The sequence below is a fragment of the Ctenocephalides felis genome, unplaced genomic scaffold (genome assembly GCF_003426905.1).
Source record: "Ctenocephalides felis isolate EL2017-DRISC unplaced genomic scaffold, ASM342690v1 CF-g0.4_SCAFFOLD_01886, whole genome shotgun sequence".
In the NCBI taxonomy this organism is placed as follows: domain Eukaryota; kingdom Metazoa; phylum Arthropoda; class Insecta; order Siphonaptera; family Pulicidae; genus Ctenocephalides; species Ctenocephalides felis.
The window spans coordinates 14607112-14630967 of NW_020538040.1; the positions used below are offsets into that span (position 1 = coordinate 14607112).

General features: G+C 29.9%; 4 protein-coding genes across 6 annotated transcripts; all 4 read right to left on the bottom strand.

Moving 5' to 3' along the window:
* Positions 1-204: 204 nt before the first annotated feature.
* LOC113377437 (formin-J-like) lies at positions 205-9383 on the bottom strand. Of its 2 annotated transcripts, none has more exons than XM_026617756.1 (8): positions 9140-9383; positions 7141-8114; positions 7017-7078; positions 6022-6138; positions 5882-5949; positions 3686-3983; positions 2515-2642; positions 205-467 (listed from the first exon to the last, which is right to left on the bottom strand). In XM_026617756.1, the coding sequence occupies exons 2-8, from the start codon at positions 8090-8092 to the stop codon at positions 350-352; spliced, it is 1743 nt and encodes a 580-aa protein (XP_026473541.1). In that variant the 5' UTR covers positions 8093-8114; positions 9140-9383; the 3' UTR covers positions 205-349. The 2 variants fall into 2 exon arrangements, with proteins under 2 accessions (XP_026473541.1, XP_026473540.1); XM_026617755.1 differs by having other exon boundaries at positions 213-467; positions 3677-3983.
* Positions 9384-10932: 1549 nt separating this feature from the next.
* On the bottom strand, positions 10933-12632 carry LOC113377537 (methyltransferase-like protein 25). The gene is made up of 3 exons (XM_026617888.1): positions 12239-12632; positions 11981-12172; positions 10933-11754 (listed from the first exon to the last, which is right to left on the bottom strand). Exons 1-3 carry the CDS (start codon positions 12623-12625, stop codon positions 10933-10935), a joined length of 1401 nt encoding a protein of 466 aa, XP_026473673.1. The 5' UTR covers positions 12626-12632.
* On the bottom strand, positions 12605-13143 carry LOC113377538 (oral cancer-overexpressed protein 1-like). The gene is made up of 2 exons (XM_026617889.1): positions 13029-13143; positions 12605-12969 (listed from the first exon to the last, which is right to left on the bottom strand). Exons 1-2 carry the CDS (start codon positions 13120-13122, stop codon positions 12629-12631), a joined length of 435 nt encoding a protein of 144 aa, XP_026473674.1. The 5' UTR covers positions 13123-13143; the 3' UTR covers positions 12605-12628.
* A 1319-nt stretch (positions 13144-14462) lies between these two features.
* LOC113377364 (ataxin-2 homolog) lies at positions 14463-22064 on the bottom strand. Of its 2 annotated transcripts, none has more exons than XM_026617661.1 (13): positions 21947-22064; positions 20931-21087; positions 20429-20618; positions 19931-20116; positions 19393-19780; positions 19006-19278; positions 18655-18799; positions 18316-18567; positions 17992-18129; positions 17512-17897; positions 17103-17299; positions 16072-16223; positions 14463-15872 (listed from the first exon to the last, which is right to left on the bottom strand). In XM_026617661.1, the coding sequence occupies exons 1-13, from the start codon at positions 21982-21984 to the stop codon at positions 15579-15581; spliced, it is 2796 nt and encodes a 931-aa protein (XP_026473446.1). In that variant the 5' UTR covers positions 21985-22064; the 3' UTR covers positions 14463-15578. The 2 variants fall into 2 exon arrangements, with proteins under 2 accessions (XP_026473446.1, XP_026473445.1); XM_026617660.1 differs by having other exon boundaries at positions 17100-17299.
* Between the last annotated feature and the right edge of the window lie 1792 nt (positions 22065-23856).

Consider the following 23856-nt stretch of genomic DNA (forward strand, 5'->3'; position numbering starts at 1 on the left):
TAGATTTAAGTTGTATATAGTGTAATTGTAAGAATGAACAAAAAAAAAAGAACATGTAATGTTTTCAAGATTATAAAAAATTGGGGTTTTTACATTTGTAATAAATAAAATAAAAAAAAACAAATGCTTGAAGAGTTTTATTAACAAATTATATCACAGAAGTATTTTTGTAGAGATCTATTATATACATCACAGCTAGTACAAGTCCATTATTGTAAATAAATATCTTATTTCGCATTCACAATTATTATACTACAGAAAATTTTTTACATTTATCTTTCATTTAACAATGAAAAAATATACAGAAAAAATCAGACTACGTTTATGGTCTGGTATTCCATGCAAACGTTTAAACTAAATTATTTCTTTCCCTACTAGAGAAAATATCAGAAAAACTTTGGCTTTTGACATTCTGAAATTTTAGCCGGGAACGTCGGACGATAGATGATTCAGCATTTTGCAGAAAACTGCAAAATAAAAATGTGTTTAACTATATCAGATTAAACTAATTTATATTAATAAAATATTATCGCAATTAAATCTTACCTGTTATGTTAGTAAATCAAACATGCATTGGTACAAAAATAACCATGGACTCAGCTGTGATTTGAATATTTTTGACCAGATAAGAAAATAAGATAAGGATACATTTTTATTTTAAAAAATAGAAGAAAAGGAACACATGCACCAAAAAAGAAAAGCATGCAAAGTAATAAACCAAACTATCACATAATTTAATTAGAAAAACAAATACAGTGGTTACCGTAATATTAAATCAGATAAATAAATAAAATACTGTGGTACCCGAGTTTAATTTGTTCCGTAACTACGCTCGTATGTCGAATCGCTCGTATCTCGAAGCTTTTTATTTATATAAATATATTGAAATGATAATTCGTTTTAGAACTGTGGCATTTGTGAAATTTTTTTGAATATCAAAAAAAAAATTACTATTTATTAATGTAATTATTGTTTTTTTCATGTTTTTTGTTATTTTTAAAAACATGTTTCGTTGAACACCTCCTGTATGATCACAGTACATATAATATCTCGCCATCCTCACATTTTTCAATAATTTCATGCTTCAACTCAAGAGACATGGCTTTTTTCTTATAACCCATAGTTATAACAGCAAATAATATTTTGTAAAAGTACAAAAAGCAAAAAACTCGAACTAAAACACATAACTGTACAATCATTATTAATAGTTAGAATTTCAAATATTAAAATAGTCTTCGATATATTCGCGTGAGAAAATCGTATTACACAATTAATATTAATATATAATTGAAATGACTGACTAAAAAATAATTTAACAAAATAAAAAAAATAGTTAAAATATTTCTTTGATAGGAAAATCATTTGATGCCAAATTAACGAAATTCTGCATATTTTCATTTTGTCATTTTTCAAGAAAACTTTACTCTACAAAGCTCGTATCTCGAATTTTGCTCATATATCGAAGCAACCATTCACTCCTTTAGAGATTCGTATCTCAAAACACTTGTATGTCAGTTCACTTGCAATCGAGATACTACTGTACATTATATTTAAAAGTTAAATCCCATTTATAAAATCACTGATTTTTATAACTTTTGGCCAATAAATATACAAATAAATATTAAATATAAAATAATACTGAGTTTTTAAAATCAACGCATTAAAATAAATAAAAAGCCAAATTATAAAATTAGTATTGAATTATTGTACAGAATAAATAAATAATAAGATGCGTTACTATAAATTTTAAATACATTTTTTTGCTTCGTATGACGTTTTGACCTTTGAATTTTCCATGCAAAATGGTAAACATTAATTAGCAGCACTGAAAACAATCATTCCAATGTTAGTTGAAAAGTAATAATCTACAATGTTATATATTGAAATACAAGTATTCCAAGAAAATTTACTTTTAAAGACAACAGTTTAAAAGATAACTCAAATATTATGCGCATTTAACCCATTCAAGACCGATTTTTTTTAAATCAATAGTATCTGTGAAGTATAAAAAAACAAAATTTGACGTTTTTATTGCACACCAAAACATTTTGTTTGGAATTTCAAAATTTACATTTTTAGAAAAAATCAATGTAAGAGAACCCATATTTATCTAATACTATTTTAGAAATTTATCATCAACAGCAATAGTATCGCCTTGCATTATACCGCCTAAAAGAATAATGTAAGAAATAATTGATTTCCTGTTCATATTATTTTCTTCATTATTCAACTTGTTTAAAATCCGCACCTGTTCGTAATAAAAAATTTCTGAGGAGCGAGTTGCACACACGGTGTGCAATCATTTTTTTTATGCATATTTGCTTATGAATTGGGTGATTTTCGTTGTTAATCAGTTTCTTTTGTAAGAAATGAACAATATAAAAAAAAAAACAAAAAAAAAATCGCTCCTGTTGACCGCGTCTCGAATGGGTTAAGGTTATCATTAGTTTTTCATTCTCAAAAAGCATAAGCAAACAACCCAAATACAAGGAGAATTAATAAAATTAAAATTACCTGTCTAGATCATTGTTCTTCTTTACGGGGCTCCTATTTCTGCCTGATCTGCGCAGTTTGACCTGACGCAACATGTCCACAGATACCTCCAAACTGGGCAAACTTCTGCGATCAGTTGATGAACTCGTCTAAAAATAGTAATAATATGTAAATAATTTTAATATACTAAATTCTGAGAAACAAAATGAGAAAAAAAAAACATTGACAATTTTTTACCATTTCTTCCAACAATATATGACTTAATTGGTTAAGGACTACTTTTATGGGATCTATTCTGTGAATATGATAATGTATTCAATAAATGTTTATTATCAACTTCCCATAGGTTAAATCATAGTAAAAAAGTTTTGAATTTTTTATGTTTCAAAACTTACTAAACATTTTGGCAAACCATGGAAAAATTGATGTATGTATGTGCGGATACAATTTTTCGTCTACGATTCAACTGATTTGAATGAACGAGAAAAGCATTAGATTTATATTTACAGGAAGACGTGCTGATTAATTTTTGGAATTGGCAGGTCCAGCCGTTTCAGAGATACAAAGCAAAATAAATAATATAATCAGAATGTTTCAAAAAACATTTCACTTATATTGACGGAATGAATGACCAATTATATTTTTTCAAAGGCAGGTCGACCGGTTTCGGAGATGCAAATAAAAAAAAGTTGAAAAAAATTCGCGTTTGGTGGTCAAGAATGATCATTACAAAGCATTATTATTAATTCATATACAAATGGATTCATTGGTAGCAGGTAGACAGGTAGATAAATGAACAGACAAACAGACAAACAGGTAAACAAGTAATCATGTAGAGTTTTACTTTTAGAGTTAATGAATAATATAATCAGAATGTTTCAAAAAACATTTCACTTATATTGATGGAATGAATGACCAATTATATTTTTTCAAAGGCAGGTCGACCGGTTTCGGAGATGCAAATAAAAAAAAATGAGAAAAATTTGCGTTTGGTGGTCTAGAATGATCATTACAAAGCATTATTATTAATTCATATACAAATGGATTCATTGGTAGCAGGTAGACAGGTAGATAAATGAACAGACAAACAGGTAAACAAGTAATCATGTAGATACTTTGTAACATTTTGCAAGTCAAATAACCACCTACAACTAGTAATTATTATTATTGTTAGTTTACGTACCATTCTCACCTGGCGTAGTGCCGGTTTCCTTAATTTAACCTTCAAGATTTCATCTAAAGTTATAGCAGGTGGCCTTGGTTCATCGATCTTATCTAACAATTTATCTCCCAAAGTTTCCTTTCTGATACCAGATTTCTTTAATGGAGTGGAAGTTACGATGGGTAGTGATGTTGGAAGAGGAGGCGGCGGCGGCGGCGGAGGTGGCGGTGGCGGAGGCGGTGGTGGAGGAGGAGGAGGCGCTGCTGTAGTTTCTAAATCCGCAGGAACATTTATAGCTGCAGTAAGTATTTGCTTCTGCTGTAAGTTACTGGAAAATAGGAGAGTTCAATCAGTTGTTTTATATCTTAATGTAGTTTTTATAACTTCCGGTAGGGTAAGTTATAGCAATCGCAAAAAATTCGACAATGAAAATTTTTACATACTGTTTTAGAGGTTTCTGAACATTTTGGCCGATACGAAGCAAAAAGTGCCAAAAATGGATTCAGTTTTTGAGAGAACGGAGCGTCCGATTAGTATGATTCAAAGAATATTTTATTTGTATTGACGAAATGAACTGATGAAATGTTTGGAAAGGCAGATCTAGCAGTTTTGGAGATCCAATAAAAAAGTGACAAAAAATACCATTTGGCGGACAAAAATGATCATTGATTCAAATTATCGCGTATTTTATGAATATTTTAATAATAATAACATAATTTTCTTCATTTTTCTATGAGTTCCGTACCATTGTTTATCCGTTATACTGCAACGCGGCGCTCATGCGATTCGATATTTCGTTTCTACGCAGCTAAGGTATCGCGATTGCTTTGAAAAACAGTTCAAAATTTCCAAAATATGTCAAAGTTTAAAAAAAAATATAATTTTTCAAAATTTTTTTCAGAATCTCGAAGATCGATTTTTTTATCGAGTTTTAAAAGAAAATTTAATCCTTTTTAAAAATTCAAATTTTTGGTTCAAGAAGTTCTAGTAATTCGCCTTAAGGCACGATGCCATGCACTACTAGTTTCAACATATTGTTCATTTATATGTGCATATTAGCCATTATTGTAACATAATCATGCCCGACTTATAATTTTAATAAAATATGTATTTAACAAAAAGAAAGAAGAAAGATCGCAAGTTGCTACATAATTTTGAAGTAAGAAAGCTAGTGCCATAAAACTGAAGTATAAGCATAAAATCTACAATATTATTTAATCAGTCGATATAAGTATTGTTTTTATTGTATTTGGCTACAATTACTTAAAATACTCAAAAAATATTGATGTAATGTGATAGTAGCAAACTGCAAACAGCAGCATTACTGATCAAGACAATTACTGCCCTTATCTTCTTTTACAAGACAGACAATAGTCTACCTGAGACAAAAACTGAGATTAAATCATATTTCTCAAGCCATGAAAAAAAAGCTGCATAAAAAACAATGCTAAAACTAAGCTTTTTTCTCCTCAACATACCTTCAATGAATATTGTTAAAAAGATAAATAAATATAACTTATGTTATTCAGACATATGTACATAATATTGTGTCATATAAAGTTACTGTATAAAGCCAATTAAATAAAATAAATAAACCAATCAAAAAAAAAAATAAATAAATCAAAATAAATAAAATAAAATAAATCAAATCAAATCAATTAAATCGAATAAATCAATGAAATTAATCGAATAAAAATAATCAAATTATTCAAATTAAACAGTATAATTTAATTTGATAATTTAAAACTATTTGATAAATGTTCAAATATAAATACAGTAATAAAACTGGATTTCCGTTAAGTCTTAAAATAATTCCTGTTCACACAATGATCATGGTATTTATTTTAAGGATTTATAGCCAGAATTATCTCAAATGTTCAAGTTATAGAAAAGATCAATTTAAAAAAAAATTAAATATCATGTCTGTGTATTAATTAAACATAAAATATTTAGTTTGGAATATTTTTCTTTTGATCAAGCACAATATTATGAAAATTTATTTAAATTTATAGACTTATTTAAATTTGTCAACAATGTTTAATAATAAAAAATAAATTTAAAAACTTCATACTATTTATGAATTATCATTCACATCAATCTTATCATTTAATTATTATTGAGGTATTCAATTTTAATACTTCACTAATTTTTTGTTATTGCTGTAATATTTATCTATTAGTATTCACAACTTGAATTAATAGATGCTAACATAATATTTTTAATTACCTTATTAAATTATCATACTTCTTCGTGAGGTGATTCATTCCTTCAAACAGATTATTTATCAAAATTTCCTGTAACACATTTATTAAAAATTATAACTCAGGAAATATATGTTTAAATTTTAAAAAATCAAGTGAACATACCTGTTTAAAGATCTTATCCTCTAATTCAGAAATTCTATTACTGTACTGGTTGCTAATACCAGAATGAAGGTCCGGGATGTGTAAAGAATTAACACCTCTTTTTAATGTTGAGCAAGTCTAAAATAGCCAAAGACAATTTTATATATTTTTGAGATAATTGATAATAATTTAAAGGATGACAATTTTAATGATATCTATTAGAGTAAATAGATTAAAAAAATTAAATTCATTTATTGTGAAAATAAGCCGTTTTTGCTTCATAGATTTTACAATTTTGAATACAATGGTTAAAAACAAAATTAATCCTGCCCATCAGCTTACCATGATTTGTATTTGCTTTTAACTAATTAACTGCTAAGGCTAATTAGTTAAAAACAAAGGCTAATTAGTAACTGCTAAAGGCTATAGAGAAAGCATTAACTTTGTAAAAAAATATACATAAAAAAAAATCAAAATTTAATAGGTATTACAAATTGAAATAATCAGTACTGACATTTTTGCCTGTTAAAAGAAGTAAAATATGGCAAGATTTTTTTTTTACCAAACCGTTACCAGTTACTAATAATTACTACATAAATAAAAAGTATCACAATTCATTTACCAACAACCAAATCCATAGCACAGCTCTGTTGAGCAAAGTAATTAACTGAAACTGAATTGCAGTGTTAGAATATAATAAAGCAATAAAATAAAATAGTACAAAAGAATTGTATAAATTCTGCATATTACTAACAAATAAAGTTATAAAATCATGTAAGTTTGTTTTGACCAATCTTTGTATATTTATTTACATGTTGCATTGTATTGTATTGTAGCATTTACCAGTCAATGTAAAATTGCATTAAATAGTATAAACGCAAAGAAATTTGATTAGTAATAGGTAAAAAAAAAACTAAAAAACTGGTTAAAAACATACCATAAAAATGTGTTACAAATCACTCATGCAATTCCATCACTCATGCAATTAAGAACAAATTGTGTCTAAAATAGCTTACCTTAATCCCCATCCAACTACAAATATGCCCGATTCGAGATACATTAGTGGCATGACACATTTCTGAAATTCAATTATTATAAACAAGTTACAAGGTCCATATAAACTTGTAAAGCACTCCTTACCTATCTGTTGTCCATGATCATCTGAACCTATTGTAGAACAATTTTTCACACCATCACTATCACTGGATTTGTTCTCTGTTTTTTCAAAAGGAGGCGGATTTTTGCTACATGCAGTTAAATCAAATGACTTACTAGTGCGAGCTAGAGATTTAATATTCTTTAGTCTTTTATCAAGCACAGCAAGAAGACCATCTTGGGACACATTTGAATGAATGTTGACATTGTTGACTGCTATAACATTTTTGTCCATTGCTTCAGAATGCAAGACTTCTGGTTCAGTCGGTTTTATACTTTTACTTTTGTCACTTTGAATGTTCATTATTTGTGGTTTTGCACAAACACTGTCATTCATGCTTTTAGATTTTTTGGAAACCTGACTAGATGTTGGTGATGTATCGTCCATGGAACTATATTTTCTCAGCCTCTTTCCGCTATGAACAAAGTCATCTGAGTCCATTTTTTCTAAAGGTTCATGGTTATAGAGATTATCTTGCTTCAATTCTAGACTGTAAGACGAAGGACTATTGTTAATAGCTTCTACTGTTTGTGATCCCTGGTCTATTGATAATGGCGCTGAATTCGTAGTCGGTGACAATAATCTAGGGCAAGCACTTGCTGATCTAATAAGTGGACCGCGAACAGCATTTGAACCCTTTCGAAATTCATCATTGACAGGTCTAGATCTAGTAACAAGCTGATAAAATTGTTCCAAAAGAACAGTTGAATTTGTGCGTTTAGTTCCTTTCTCCTGGTCGCATTTAGCAGGCATCCTTGTCAAAGTGTCATGGGATTTTGGTGACTTCGAAAAGTTCTTGACGATTGCATTGGTATTTATAATGCCAGACCCACCAGACAAATCGTTTAATTTTATTGTTTTATTGCCAAGAGAATGAACAATCTTAGGATTGATCTTCTTCCTTTTCAGTCTCTTATGCTGCTTGGTTTTCCCCATTTTTATTAACTCAAATTTAAACCTAAAAGTTAATAATTTTTATTCAATAAAAAAAAAGGAAGGTAAAGTATTGTAAATTTGGCACAAATTGTACAGTTCCAGTGAATAATATTATCAATATTACGGCAGTTATTGTAAGCATGATACAATTTCTTGAGAATTGATGCCAAAACTTCAAGAAAAACTCAATTGATTCAATTAAAAACTATTTCATAATTTGTTGCACCATTTATCAAAACAAATCTGTAACATATCGGCAAACAACCAAGAATAAATGCAAAAATCTCAAGTGACTGCAAAAAAGCACAGTTCTGAAAGAGGCAAACAAGACAAATTTTATTTTGAATGACGTAGCATATAGTGAAATATGCATGGAATAAATATTATTTAATAAAAGCAATTAAATCAGTGATTTTCAAAATAATCCATAAAACTGTAAAGGGTACATGACAACTTTCAAAGAGACTACGGTAGTGGATAACACACCATGATAATACCTATTCCCTTATATTATACTTTCTATATTGAACAATTACATACTATATAAAGAGACATACAAACTAAAAAAAATACTGTACGTTTCAATAAAAATGTGTAAGATGCTGCAAATGGATTTGATTTGTAGTCGCAATATGTTTGAACTCATAAAGACCCTTTTATGCTAGCTGTTGAAAGACATAGTATTACTGGATACTAAACATTGAAATGTATAAGATAGGTCAATAATTTGGATTGGACATCATTAGCCAAGAGATGTACAATTAAACCTTACAAAATTGTAGCCAAATGTTGATAAATAAACATTTACTTACCACTTACTTCATTGTTTTTTACTTTAAATCTTTAATACTAAATTTTATTTTAGTTAGAAGTTTATATAAAAAAAACGATATCGAATAAATAAGGGAGCCATGGCAAAGTCCAAGGGGTCCAAAAAAAGCTAGGGGGCCTATGAATGAAACAGTATCTCATACTGTTCACAACTCCTGTATTTTCATCGCATCAAATAAAATGCAAAAATGTCAAAAATAATTTAAAATTTCTTACCATTATACGATATAATAGTCTTCCTTCTAAAGATCTGACAATACGAGCCAGTCAACGACGTACAAATCATATCAAAGTAAAAAAAGTATATTAAAAAAAGTTACTATTTCAAAAGGACATTGTGTAAAGGTTACGTGTCACGGCTAATACGATCAATTTTATTTCTGAAACTTTTAATTTTGAAACAATGCATTAAATTTTACTGAAATACTAAAAATTTTGATTTTAACAGATGACAAACCGGCGTGTGAGATAATAAAATGTGTCCATAGCGTAAAGCCGACTTCAGACCAGTTCCAACATTGAAAAAATAAAAATAGAAGTGTCAATTTTGCGCAATGACAGTTGACAAACAGTTTTAAAAATGACTGCGAAACAAAATATTAAAAGAATACTCTTTTTCATTTAGAATTCTTTCTAGTGCTTTACTACAACTGTTATTAAATATGTCATATTAATGTGAATAATTACCCAGTCAAAGTAAAAGAAAGGGTGTTGAAATCATCAGTTTGATTATAATTTTGAAAGTCCAACATTGTATTTACTTGTATTTATTATTATTATTTTAGTATTTAATTATATTCTATTGTTAGCGATTATTTTGTGTATTAATATAATATTGTATTACTATTGTACCAATTATAGTAGATAATAGCAGCTTTCTCGTGGGTAATTATACAATGATTATCAGCTGATATATAAATTAGTTATATTAAAGGCAACACATGTTCATTGAACCTTATTTACATACACGCATATTTAGTTTAATCTTATTAGTTTATAAAATTATTGTGAATAATGTACATTCACGATGAGTCAAAGAAATTGACTTGTAATATAGAATATATAAGATAACATAGATAATGATTAGCATTTGCAGTAACGTACCTAAAAATTATACATTTTTTTCAAAATTGTTATGCATGTAAATATGATGAAATGGACAGAAGTTGGAGTTTGCTTGAACAAAGCTTCAAAGAAACTGATGAAACAACGACTATAGATTCATGCACAAGTGGTGAAGAAGACGATTATGAATTCCCACCTGTAAAACGTCCAAAATCAAATTTCTCCACACCATATAGTAGTCACAAAAATGTTACAAAACAAATCAGTTTTCAAAACAGCAATGTGTTACGTGCATATAACAGTAATCCAGTTCCAAATACTAGTTCAAGTTGTCAATTATTTAGCAATGATGATATTAATGATGTATCATCTGATGATCTCTTTGATGATAAAGATATATCACCTAGCTCGAGTCCAGCTCATTCACAATTTGCACAGACACTTTGTACAATAGCATCAACCACTGCATTTGCGACAAACACACCACCAAAAGTTATTAAGAAAAAATTCGTTAAGAATGGTTTAGCCATGAAATGCCAAGCACTAATGAATCAGCAAAAATCTGCTATGTTTTTATTAAGTTATCCTGATGCAGAAGATAATAGTATAGAGTTGACCATCAATAAAAAATCTGAAGAATATGGAAAATGCTTCATACAGAGTGATCACAATATTGTAATACTGAAGCCAGAACAAGCAAAACAATATAGCACTGGTGATAGACTTAAAATAACCAATAGTACAGAATTTATTTCTATAAAACCATCAGATTCAGTACTAAATGTATATTTAAATGTCTGTCATATTGACTCAATAGACAATAAAGATGAAAAACAATTTAGTTTAAAAACAAAATGACTTGAATTCTATTTATTCGATTTATTTCTTCAGTGTATAAAATAATGTACTTAAAATAAATACTAGTTAACAAATTTTGTTTTATATCATTTAACAGAAATTAAAGCATAACATCTAGGTGATATAACAGGATCAAAAAGTTTGATCAAATATGTATTATTATAACCATTCTCCAACAAGTACAAGTAACGATCTAAAACTATAATTAATTCTAAAATAGGTGCAAAGCACATTTTCAAAGCATGATAGCTTTGTAATTTTAACCAATTTTCTTCATGATTTTTTATAAGATCCTCTAAAAGTTCATCTGAAAATTTCAAGCCTAAGTTCTTTCTCTCTGAAACTGTATTTACATATTCTGAAAATGTTTTACATTTTGCGCCAATTCTGCCTACATGCACATCCAAATTTTTGTCACAATGTTTATGGATCAGTAATTCCAGAACAGCCCTATATAGTAGACTTTTATTTAAATTTTCTTTCAAGTGCACTTTACGATCTATTGATTGAGAAGCTAGCATTCTAGCATTTCTGCCTAATGCAAATTTATCCATATGTAACAAATTGCTCATTGGAAAACCATAATTATTGCTAGTTGAATCTGTATCATCATATTGCTCGTCCAATAAATGGTAACAACATCCAACATTTAAAATGGATTTGACATCATTGTTGCTACTATATATTCGTAAACTAGAGGAAGCCAAGTTGCCACAAGTATGTAGACCAGTCATGCAAATCCCAGAAAATTCATCATTTGGATAAGATTGTTTCACTAATTCCTTTAAATTGGTTGATTCATCTACATATTGAGTTATTAGTTTATATAATTCATCTTGTGATGAATTACTAATAGCCATGTCATTGAGATGTCGAGACAGTTTACTTGTTATGCCTTGCCAATGTTTCTAATTTGATAGAAGAATAATTATATTTTATAAATTATTCTACTAAAAAATAAATGATACCATGCAAAAGAAAATCTAATGTACTATATATTAAATTAAAAAAAAAACTATTTAATGTAAATAAAAGCAACAGCAATTCAATATTTGTTTAGTAAGCAAAACTATTAAAGATTGAACGTTTGTTTTATTGGAAGATTCTCTTAAATTTGAAGTTGTAGTGAATTACCTTCAATTTCAAATCTCTTTTTGCTGCACCATGAGTGTTCGTCTGGTTTGAATCAACTCCTATTACTTTAAGCTTATATTCCATTGCTAAGAGTGATGATAAATAACCTTTACCTCCACCTATGTCAACGACAGTCAATGATGATTCTGAATTTCTGCATAAAAAGTTTGTAATTGCACTTACAATATTCACCTGGATAAACAAAATTAGATTTTATCAGAAACATAATTATTAAAATATACATTTAACTAAATTTACCTCATGAGTCTTTTTGTCAGACATTATTTTTTGTAGACCTTCTAATGGTAAATAATATTTATTTATATTTAATTTTAAACACAAATCAGATAATGTAGGGCATACATCACCATCAAGTAATTGCAAAGAATTTGTACTCTTCAAGAAATTTATTGTGTTTTTATAACCAGAATTGAACTGAGTTCCAGAATATATGTCATGAAACAAAGTCATAAATGCTTCATGACCCATATTTTCAATCTCGATCCGAACATCATTAGGTACAAACTTCAACCAATAATTATCTGTTAAAAAACTCACCATGTGAGAGTTAAGAAATGGTAGAAACGGTTTGACAAATTCTACAAGACTTAAAAGTTTCTTTTGTACTAGAATTATTTGCTCCATATTTTAAAAATTTATTAAGTCTTTGTCTGGGTAATCACATTTAATCTTTAGATATGATAATGATTTTTTATAGGAACTTCTTATGCATCGTAATGAAGCTTCCAAGTCTATATTATCAACATTAGTTTGTGGAAATTCCTTAATCAATTTCACTGTTTCTTGAAGAGAATGACAAGCTTTCTCTGAACATTGTAGCATGTTTTGGTCTTTTAGACCAATTAATGATTTAATAACGCTATACATAAAGCCTAGTTCAGCTCCATATTCAGCCCCTCGATGATAACCTAAATGAAACCCTTCTAAGTTGCCATCGCTTTTACCTTTTTCTACTCCGTCCTTGTATCCTTAAATAGAATTAAATATCATTAAGGATAAAGTGAAATTATAAGCAAGGAATTAAAACCTTTTTGGTAAGAAGTATCTTCGCACATCAATAAATTGTCGAAAACATCATTAATATCCATTTCACGTTTCGTGTGTACATACTTGTCAAACATCGTATCAGTAGAGCACGTGCTCCTCACGTGCTGCTGTTCACGTCATTATTTTCGGTTTATAACACGCGGTATCGTTTTCTTTATACCATCCATAACTGACTTCATTGATAACGATGAATTAATACGCGCCAGATTTAATCGCGCATTGTGCATAGATAAACTAGAGGTGTAGGGCACCGTGCCTTAAGGCAAATTGCTGGAACCTCCCGTACCATTTTTTATTTTTTTTTAAAAGAAATTATTTTTTTTTAATCTTTGAAAAATTTGATTTTTGAGAAATTTAAAATTTTTGGTCAAAAAAACTTTTGGAAAAAAATGTTTTTTTTTTTTATTTTGAAATATTTTGGAAATTTTGAACGTTTTTCCAAAGCAATCGCACTGCTTTAGCTGCATACAGACAAATTATCGAAGCGCGTAAGCGCCGCGTCGTCGTCTAACGGACAAACGATGTTACGGAACCCATAGAAATGTAAACAGAATTGCTACACATTATTAAAATCTCTATAAAATACCTGATAATTCAACTTACATATGTCTAATGATTATTTTTGACCGCCAAATGGCATTTTTTTTACTAGATCTCCGAAACCGCGAGACCTGCCTTCCCAAAAATTAAATCAGTTCTTTACCTTGTCAATACAAGTAAAATGTTTTTTGAATTATTAAAATCGGACGCTCCGTTCTCTTAAAAACTGAGTTATCGTTTTTAGCACTTTTTGTTCCGTATCTTCGGAATCGCTGGAACCTGCCTTTGCCAAAAACTAAACAGCATGTCTCTCCCCGTCATTAGGAATCGAATGTTTTTTGAATTTGCCAAAATGGATGTATGTGAATTGTATTTTACACACACATCCATTATGGGAAGTTAATAACTATATGTTTAATCTTCACAAACTTCATCAAAAACAAATTTTTGAAATATTGATATATCTTATTCAATTTAGAAAACTGTATTCTAATTTTGCACGATTATCAGTCGCTCATCATGCCAGCATATCAACCAATATAATTAAACTAAAATATAAACTGATCTCAGATCGATCTGATTCTCAAAAAAAAAAAAAAAAAAAAATAAGTACTTAAAAAAAATATGTATATACTAGCGTAAGCAAACAGGTCAACACATGCTTGTTTAATGGTATCTGTCAGAATTGGAAACAATTCAATGAATAATGAAACTAAAAAAGAATAAAGAGGAAAAAAGCAATCCATAATAATAAAAGAAAAATTCCCCTATGCTTAAACTGTCGATTTAATAGCCATAAATTCTTGTTCCTGAAATTAAGTTCATAAAATAATTTCATTATTTTTCAATTAATTTAATCTAAGGCAAATTTGGGCTTTTGATTCTTTATTCTGTAGATGTTTAATATAAAAATTAAGCCTGACAACAGAAAGAGCAAACAGAATATTTTAGTCAGGCCACATGTCCAATTCTATTTAACTCATTTGAACCAAAAGATTCTTTATTTAGGACCCCTCATGTAAAATTGAATTGTAACAATATTATATTTGCAAAAAAAAATCGTTCAAGCATTAAAATTTATGATAAACTTGATTTGACTTTTTTCCACAAAAATATTAATGTTATAAAGTATACAAATTTAACAAGTCATAAATGATAAATTTTGAAATATGCGGTTGAACAAAAATAAAATGAACAAAAACGTTTCTTATAATTAATAGATACCAGAAAATCTCAGGTAAATAATTGTGACGAGATAAATTAGTATCTATTAAGTATCTCAGAAACAATAAATACATAATATATATAAAAGTACGTCATCTTTAACTCTGCATGGAGCAGGAAAAATACAAAGTTTTTTTTTTGTTTTAAATTCTATTAAAGAAACTGCACCCCTCAGTAATTTTGGTAAATAGCTGAATTGGCCTAAATTTACAGTTTAAATAACAGAGCAGCATTTGTAAACAATGTCCTAATACCCTTGCATAATGAGTTCAAAATAAAATTAATTGTATATTTTTCTGTCAATAGGTCCAGGTATTAGACTAATTGAGGAATGTGACTATGAAATCATATAAGGAACAAGTTGATCATGTAAGTTCATTTTTCTCTCTATCATAATATGAACCTTGCTCTTAGTCAATAATTTAAAAACAAAAACACTACAGTGTTTCCATTCGGTTCAGTCATAATTAATAACCATCAACAATTAGACGTCTTTCTACTCTCTTTTACAATGCAATGATGGAGTGTGTGACAACAGCTCATTAAATTCTTTAACAATCAACGAAAAAAAAAACAAATTTTCAGTCATCCTTCCACCATTGGGGAAATCTCACTCCAACTCTATCCATTCTTACTTGACTCATATGTACAAACAGCAGCAACTTAAACAACACACAATTTCACATTCACAACAATCGCGCACACAACTGACACTTCAGAATCCACTATGACAGATACTAACAATAGTTTTTCAATTAAATTTTTCTTATTGGGCATGATGCTGACTTGCTGGATGACTCTGTAACAACAACTGTATATGATGTGGCTGATGTGGGGGCCCTTGACTGTGAAGGTACTGCGGCATGACATGTGGAGGAGGACCTGGCAGCAAGGGACACATTATAGGAAATTGTGGCCCTTGCGGTGGAGCAGGAGATGGCTGAGGTGCCCCAGGGTGATACTGCCCAGGTTGACCGGGTGAAGGAGTTGTTGACTGTGGTGGTGGTGCCAAGTACTGCAGTTGGTGCTGTGGTGGACTCTCATGATGTATCATTCGCATCTGAAAACCAAATATAATTGTAATTTTTCAGTAACATTTGCAAGTTATTATGTAACATGGGTTATTGGTTTATTTGAATTTAACCTACATTTTGAGTTTAGAATTTTTATTCATTCATCATAAAGTTAATATTTATGCCCAATTTATATCCAAACCATTCACAGAAAATAAATTCATATCATGTGAATTATCTACTTACCCCAACCATTTGATGATGATAAGGTTGAGCTTGAAGATGCTGTGGATGCGGTCCTTGTGGATGATATGGCATAAACTGTTGCAAAGGTGCAGGGGCTAATAACGGCTGACCAGTTGCTGCAGCTACTTGCATTTGAGATGCTGCCAATTGCACTGCAAATTTTGTACATTTGTCATAAATATCAGAAACATTTTCTCAAAATCATATAATATTCTTATACGGAGTGTCCCAGGGCTCAACATCAAGCCAAAACGTGACAGTATCAATCGCAACTATTATGATTTTTTTTTATCTTATGTAGTTTGAATATCATGAGCTTTTAATTAAGTACAGCTTAGAGTTCTGGTCAAACTGTGATTGTTTTTGGTTATTGTGATTAATTTTTATTATTTTTGTTCATTTAAACCATAATCGTAAATAATGTTTTTAAGACCACAGTAAAAGATTATAATATCAAATTTGTCTCAAGTTTGCTAAAATTTAGATTACTTGTTAAACTTTGAATTATAAATTTTTGAAGTTGATGAACATTGAAATGCCCTCCTTTAAAAACATGTACATGTCAGCAAGTTCATTAAAAGTTTGCACAGGATTGTAAAAAGACACAATTACTTGATGGTTTCATGCAAAAACAGACAAAATAAATAAAAACCTAAAAAAAACTTAATATTTGCTAACACATTTCATTCAGTTCAAATGTTTATATTCCCAAAAGTTCAATAATGAGATAGTAGACATATTTACCACGAGTAAGCAAATGCATTACAAAAAATTGTGTAATTTCTATATTTTTTTCATTATTTTACTTGTTTTATTTCTTTAATATGAACTAGCAAGTATTGTATGAAGTATTTTTCAAACAACAGAACTCCAAAGCTCGTGACTTTCAAACTGGATTTTTTTTTTATCAGGGGACAACCTGTATATGAAGTAATTGTAGATTATGCAATAAGAACAATAGTAGAAAAAAATGAATTATGAAATGTGATTATTCTACATTTACAAATGATGATAAATATTTTACTCACAACCTTTCCTGAATCTGTTAGGTTGACCAGCATGTCCATGCTGAGTAGGTGAAGTCTGATAATGAGCAGGCTGTGAAGGCATTACATATGGCAATACCATTGTGGGTAATGGCGGTCCAGCTAAATGGCCTCCATGATAGCTAGCTATAGAAGTACCTTGTTGGGCCAAAGTTGGTCCAGGAGTTTGTGGTGTATGTGGCCTATGTAATTAAATGAATTACTATTAGTTTATTGGCCGCATAAGTAAGTACATAGTACGATAAATATATGTATGTTTAAAAAATATATTTTTGTCAACTGAATTACTTGGTTATTAAACTCGAGTAAATAATAACCATTTGAAATTTAAAAAGAAACCTAAATTGAAAAAATCACAAAAAACATGAATACTAATGAAACATGTCATTTTCACCTTGATGGATTTGGTGTGCTGGGACTTCTTGGAGTAAACGGCTTTGCAGATGGATTGAATACAAATTCTTTTGCATTTGGATTTAATGTTGATTTTTTCAAACCCGAGGATAATTTATCAACAGATTCTGGAGAAGAACTCTGATTAGGTGAACTATTTTGTTGCTCAGGAGAACTAGATGGCTGTTGCTGATTGGATTTTGACGCAGAATCATTTTGCTGCACAGACACAGCACTGGTCACAGGTATTTGAGCTTGTTGATTATTTGAAGTTGCATTTTCATATCTACTCTGTGCCTGATGATTATTTGCTTGTATTTGTTGAGGAGGGGACTGTTGGTTTTGAGGGGGAGCTAGTTTGAAATCTTGCTGGAATTTTCTAAAATCCTTGAATTGAAAACAATGCGTGTTAATGAAATAATAGTAATAATAGTAAATAAATAATAGTAATGATAGTAAATATAAATAGGGGATAACTTACTTGTACTTGTTCATCTCTAGGAGCTCTTCTACTTGAAGGCATGTTTTGTTGCACATTTTGTAAATTTGATGGTGGTTGTTGTGGTGGTTGTTGCACAACTGTGATGGGTACGATAGTTTGCTGGTGTGGCACACCAACCTGCAAATTAAAAAACAACTATGAACACTTAAGTCTAAGTAATCAGACAAAATGGTTTTTCAATTAATTATGATCTACTATGAAACAGAAGCATCTCATAATTTGCAGCTTTTACAATGTAATAGTGAATACAAGTTTAAAAATATTTTAATGCAGGCATTATGCTTGTTAAGAAATTATATTTACCACAATCATCCCAGCAGCAGGTGGCGGTCCCGCTATGTGTTGTTCTGCAGGAATTACAGCAATAGGCACACCAGTTACTTGATTAGTTTGCTCAGCTTGCGGTTGATTATTCTGTTGCATAACAGGTTGTGCTTGTGCTGGTGCTGCACCAGGTGGAAGACCAGATAATGAAATTTGCTGAACAACTGGCCCGGTTGTAGGCTGAGCCAAGTGTGGTGGAGGCACATGAATGGGTGGTTTTCCCAGAGGGATCTAATCATTCATTATGCATATTTTCAATTATTATCTATATTATTTAATTCACAAAATAAGAAAGAAAAAAAAATCTCTTATACTAACAGGTGCACCCATCGTTGGTGGAGGCTCTGTAAAACTCTGTGGGGGCTGTCCAGGTGTAAAATTGCCCCTAGGAGTTCTTTGTGGTAAAGGTTTTGCACTAGTAGCGTCTCCATTTAATTTTACAGGCATTTGGGGCGGTGGTTGGCTGAAATATTGAATGGCTTGTTTATAGAAAAGATAGAGATCTTAATTTATGGTCGTCAATAGATTCTTGTATTTGATATACTTTGAATATTAATGTTTTCATTCATATAACTTGTTAATATGTTGATGAAATTATATTGATGAAAACACTAATATGAATACAATTTTTAAAGAACTTTTAAATACAAAATATATAAAATGCACTACCTATGCAAAAGTGTAAATGGTGGAGGTGCATGTTGCATATATCCTTGTGGTACAGTTCCTGGTATATTCACTGGTGTTCCAGGCATTTGCTGTTGAGGAGGCGGCCCAGATACAACCACTCCGCCTCCAGAAACTATAGCAGATGATGGAGGGGATACACCACTATTGTTTTGCAAGTTTGGCGGGGGCACACTCACGGGATAAGGTGAAGCCTTATTGATTTGCACATTTGGCAAGGCAGGACTTGTAGAAGCTACTGGTGGCGGTGTTGATCTGCAAGATATTAAAATATTTTTTTTAAATTATTGACAATAAGTATTAATAAAATAAACTAACTTTGTTGAAGTCATTAAATACATAATCAATGCATCTGTAAAGTTTTAGTACCTCACTATTTTTGCTGTTTGTGCCGTCTTTCGCTTAGCCGGAGGCACATATTTCTCACTATTGCCCCCTGTTCCTTCCCCGATATTATTTGTAGTTTGGTCATTAGAAGAGGTGGGACTATTTCTTTCATGTCTCATACCTCTATTATTGTTACGTGAATGATTATTGCTACCTTCGCGAGAATTATTATTGTTATTACTATTACTAGAAGAGTTATTATCTGATGGTCTTGTGACAGCTGCGTATAAATCTTCTTCATCACCATTTTCCAAATCAGCTCTTGTTTTATGTGAGGGCTGACTCTCTATTTCATTTGCTATTTCTGCAGCTTTAGCTTCAGCATCACGATAGTCTTGTGTGTCCTTACGTTGAAGTTGTAAAGTATATCCTATAAAATGTATATAAATACATGTAATGTAATTGAAATTTAACAATATATCTTGTTTAGTACAGTATAACAAAATTTGATAAAGACAAGTAGAATATGCCAATACTATTTTTATTAGGAATGATTAAATAAAAAAAATAATATGATTACCTGTTAGAGATTGATCAAATGTTGATTGCACTCCATAAACCGTTTCATTTTTCCTAAACATATCATTTACATCCCAACCATTAGCTGATTGATCTAAATCTAGAGAGCACTCAATAGCATCACCATTAACAGCTCCTGAACCATCCCATGGTTCTAACTTTTTATCTTCAGAACGCGCTGGTTGACCTTGAAAATAAAAGGTAAAAAATTTATTTCCTATAATTTTTAAACATAAATAATTTATAATAAATTTAAATTATTATAATTTTAAAAAATTAGCCAGTAGCACATTCTACATTCTTCTTAAGTAATCTCTATTCCTCAAATGTTCACATGTATGATGTATTTGATTTTACATACTAATAATTTCTTCAAAATGCACCGCAATTGTAATAATAATATTATTGATAACTACATAAAGTATGTTAAGTTACTTTATTTGTGAGGGTAGAAAGTTAGTTTAAGTTGTAACTACTATTGTTTTTACTTGATACGTACCATTAAATTTGGAGATAGCAGTATCTGTTTGAAATGTATCTCTAGTAGCATAGTCAAGATCCACGTCTTTGGCAACAACGCTTACAATATCACTATGTCTGAATATAATCTTATCAACTACGGTGTCAACACATATTTCTGCATCGCTTCCTTGGTCTGGATCTAGCCTGTGGGCCATTTCTAAAACCAACTAAAATCCAATATTGGTTTATTTAACTTTATATGTCTTTAAAAACCATAAATATAGACAATTAGACTTCAATAATATTATTTACTGCGACACAAAGCGCCAATATGAACCAATCGTGAGATTTGGGTAAACCACAATTTTACAATACAACTCTCACTTTTAATTGGATTATTAAAGTATCATTTGAAAAAAAACTTAAGCTATAATCTAACTATTTTCACATACACATGATCAAGTAAATCAATCGAACAAAATCAAACAATGACACTAAATGTTCTTCGCTAAGAATAAAATTTTCGCCATTGAATTTACCTCAAACTTGCTAGAAAACGTCCTAAAAACTCCTTCCCATTTTACACCAGATAATGTTTGAACTTGTACTGTGTTTCCTACATGTGTGGTAGTTGCATGCATAAAATGGGCATTATTGTATACTCCGTCTGTGTTAACAGTTCGACCTCTGCTTTGCCTTGTAAATAAAAAAATATATGTAATATACTTTGAATAAAAAATATGCATATATATATAACATAAAAACAGTTTAATATTCAATGAATACAATATGTTGCTTAATAATTTATGACGCCATGAGATAGCTATACAGCTGACAGTTTAATATCTTTTAATAGGTATTATAAATACTTTTTTAATATAGATAATTAGATAATGCCAATATCATTAAGTTATTCATCGACTGCCATATGTAACACAAGCATCATATATTATTTAAGCTTATGATTATTTATGTTAAAAGCCATTTCTGTTATGATTCTTGATGTCAATTTAATACACATTTACAGAAACTTTATCAAGATACTCTTCAAATATAAAATCATGTCGTTGGTCATAGCTTCGTGCAACAGCACTTTATACACACAAGAAAACTAAATTTCATGGTCCTTGATTTAGAATATAAAGCAATCAAGTAAATTGAATATTCAAAATGACAAAGGTGGTATGTAAAATAGTTAAGAACTATCAACTAAAAGAGAGCTGTCGTAAACTAAGGGATATTTGACAGCTAACCTATAGTTTTTTATAATTTAAAACTCATTAAGAAACATTTCATGATTAAATAGAGCACTCAAATCATAAGAATCACAGTTTGTTAGTAATTCTGCACTGAAAACATAATATATTGCAAATGAACAAATGCAACCTCGAAACTTCTAATAAGGATAATCATTGTCAAGCATCTTCTGTACAATTAGTAAAATTACATTTACAATAGCTTATTTCCAAACAGCGTACAAATATAATGAATAAACTACCGTAAAAGCAAAATTACCTTTATGTCAAATGAATTTTAACAATGGTAGGTCATTTACCTGGCGGGGCCCGTTCGATTTTTCCTATTCTTATGCATATCGGCGCCTCCCGTGTGCCCTGGGGGGTTGACGCCTTCTGTTTTCCACGTGGGGACCGGAATTTTGAATGCTTGCAACTTTCAACACACTCAAAAGACTAAGACACTAGATGCGCTCAATACACGACAGTGCAACTCTTTTAATTAACTTAAAGAACGTTCAACAACAAACTATAAAAACGCTTGTTTCAAATTGTTTCACGTTTATAAATACTGTTTTCCTCCTTAGAACAAATGATTGAAAGATTACTCAAAATTAAATATCGGGAAATTCGCCCGAATTAGACGGATAGCAGGTTGTCCGTGCCTGCAATTTTGCGAATGAATACAAAATGGCTGAATGACGTAATCGATATGTATTTAATAAATGCATATAATTTTGTATTAACTATTTATTTATTTAGTTCACTTTCTTTTGTGTCGAGTTCAATTGATGATGACATGAAGTTTAATTAGATAATTTTGGATACTTGATATTTGTAAGATGTACTATTTCTTCGAACATATACATCTTATTTCGCCATTGATTCAAGTAAAACGCGGCAAAATCGGTTTTGACAACTAGGTTTCATTATAAGCCCAAAAGTTAATAATACTTGGTAAACTTGTTATAAAATGATCTTCAATTAAAGTTTGCTTATTCAAGGTTAGATTTTCGAACCTTTCGTATGCAATCCAATATGTACTTTTTGTATGTAAAAATATTCTACTTCTGTAATGTTGTAATTACAACTCTAGCTAACGAATTAATAAATTACTAGTATTTAAAACAAGATAGATTATACTTTTAGATCTTTTACGATGATCTTAAAGCCTAAACAATCCTAAAGGCATCTGTTTGTCAATCATCAATATTTTTCACACTGTAGGTGTTGCCAGATGAAAGACTGTGTTCTCACATGGTAGCGGCGCCAAAATCAAATTTGTTTAAAATTCATTTTTCTTTAAGCGTAAGTAGTAAAACTCAAACAGACAAGTTATGTGTTGAAAAAATTCAGCATATGCACATCATTCTCTTGTCATAGAAAGCTATTAAACATTTTCTTAATTTAATTAATTATTTGTAAACTAATTGTAAAACTAGTGGTGTATGGCATCGCGCCTTAAGGCAAATTGCTGGAACTTTCCGTACCAGAATTATATATTCTAAAGAAAAAAATCAGTAATCAATAAAAATTGATTTATAATTTACAATAATTGTTTTATACAATTTCAAATAGATAATTAGAATCACTATATATTTTATCGTTCATAAAAAATATACAAGGGACAATCTTATCGCTCAAAACAATTGAGAAAATTTACATTAGCAGGTGGTGAATGAATGAATCCGTCTGAGGATATATTTCTTACGATTAAAATACCGCATTTGAAATATACACATTTTGAAACTAAATTGTAAATTTTTAAAATTCTTTGTGTATTTTTGAAAACTTTGTGTATTTTTGAAGATTTTTAAATTTGCTTGAACCGTATAAGGAAATTTTAAAAATTGAAAATCTTGATAAAGAACCCAACAAAATTGTAACAAAAAAATTAGCACTCAATTTGAAAAACTTCATCAAATATCTGATAATTAGATGTGCATACGTCTAATGTTCATTTTTGACTACCAAATATCATTTTTTTACATTTACCTCTGTATTTTCGAAACTGCTAGACCTGTCTCACCAAAAGTTTCAACAACTATTCATTTTATCATTACAAGCAAAATGTTTTTTGAATCATTCAAATCGAGTTCTCGTTCTTTCAAAAACTGAATGACCGTTTTGACACTTTTTGCCCCATATCTCCGAAACGACTAAACCTGTCTTCACCAAAAACTAATCAGCGCGTCTTCATATCAATAGGAATCAAATGTTTTTTAAACAT

What these genes read in the sequence shown, in the direction of transcription:
- LOC113377364 (XM_026617660.1), bottom strand. Translation starts at nt 21,984, where the DNA reads ATGCATAAGAATAGGAAAAATCGAACGGGCCCCGCCAG. An exon ending in TGCTATCTCCAAATTTAATG is followed by an intron (nt 20,117 to 20,428) that starts GTACGTATCAAG and finishes TTTATTTTCAAG; the next exon opens with GTCAACCAGCGCGTTCTGAA. An exon ending in TAACAGATTCAGGAAAGGTT is followed by an intron (nt 16,224 to 17,099) that starts GTGAGTAAAATA and finishes CAAAATTTGCAG; the next exon opens with TGCAATTGGCAGCATCTCAA.
- LOC113377437 (XM_026617755.1), bottom strand. Translation starts at nt 8,092, where the DNA reads ATGGGGAAAACCAAGCAGCATAAGAGACTGAAAAGGAAGAAGATCAAT. An exon ending in GTAGTTGGATGGGGATTAAG is followed by an intron (nt 6,139 to 7,016) that starts GTAAGCTATTTT and finishes TGGCTATTTTAG; the next exon opens with ACTTGCTCAACATTAAAAAG. An exon ending in AGGATAAGATCTTTAAACAG is followed by an intron (nt 5,950 to 6,021) that starts GTATGTTCACTT and finishes AATGTGTTACAG; the next exon opens with GAAATTTTGATAAATAATCT.
- LOC113377538 (XM_026617889.1), bottom strand. Translation starts at nt 13,122, where the DNA reads ATGTTTGACAAGTATGTACACACGAAACGTGAAATGGATATTAATGAT. An exon ending in AGATACTTCTTACCAAAAAG is followed by an intron (nt 12,970 to 13,028) that starts GTTTTAATTCCT and finishes ATTCTATTTAAG; the next exon opens with GATACAAGGACGGAGTAGAA.
- LOC113377537 (XM_026617888.1), bottom strand. Translation starts at nt 12,625, where the DNA reads ATGGAGCAAATAATTCTAGTACAAAAGAAACTTTTAAGTCTTGTAGAA. An exon ending in CTGACAAAAAGACTCATGAG is followed by an intron (nt 12,173 to 12,238) that starts GTAAATTTAGTT and finishes TTGTTTATCCAG; the next exon opens with GTGAATATTGTAAGTGCAAT. An exon ending in AAAGAGATTTGAAATTGAAG is followed by an intron (nt 11,755 to 11,980) that starts GTAATTCACTAC and finishes CTATCAAATTAG; the next exon opens with AAACATTGGCAAGGCATAAC.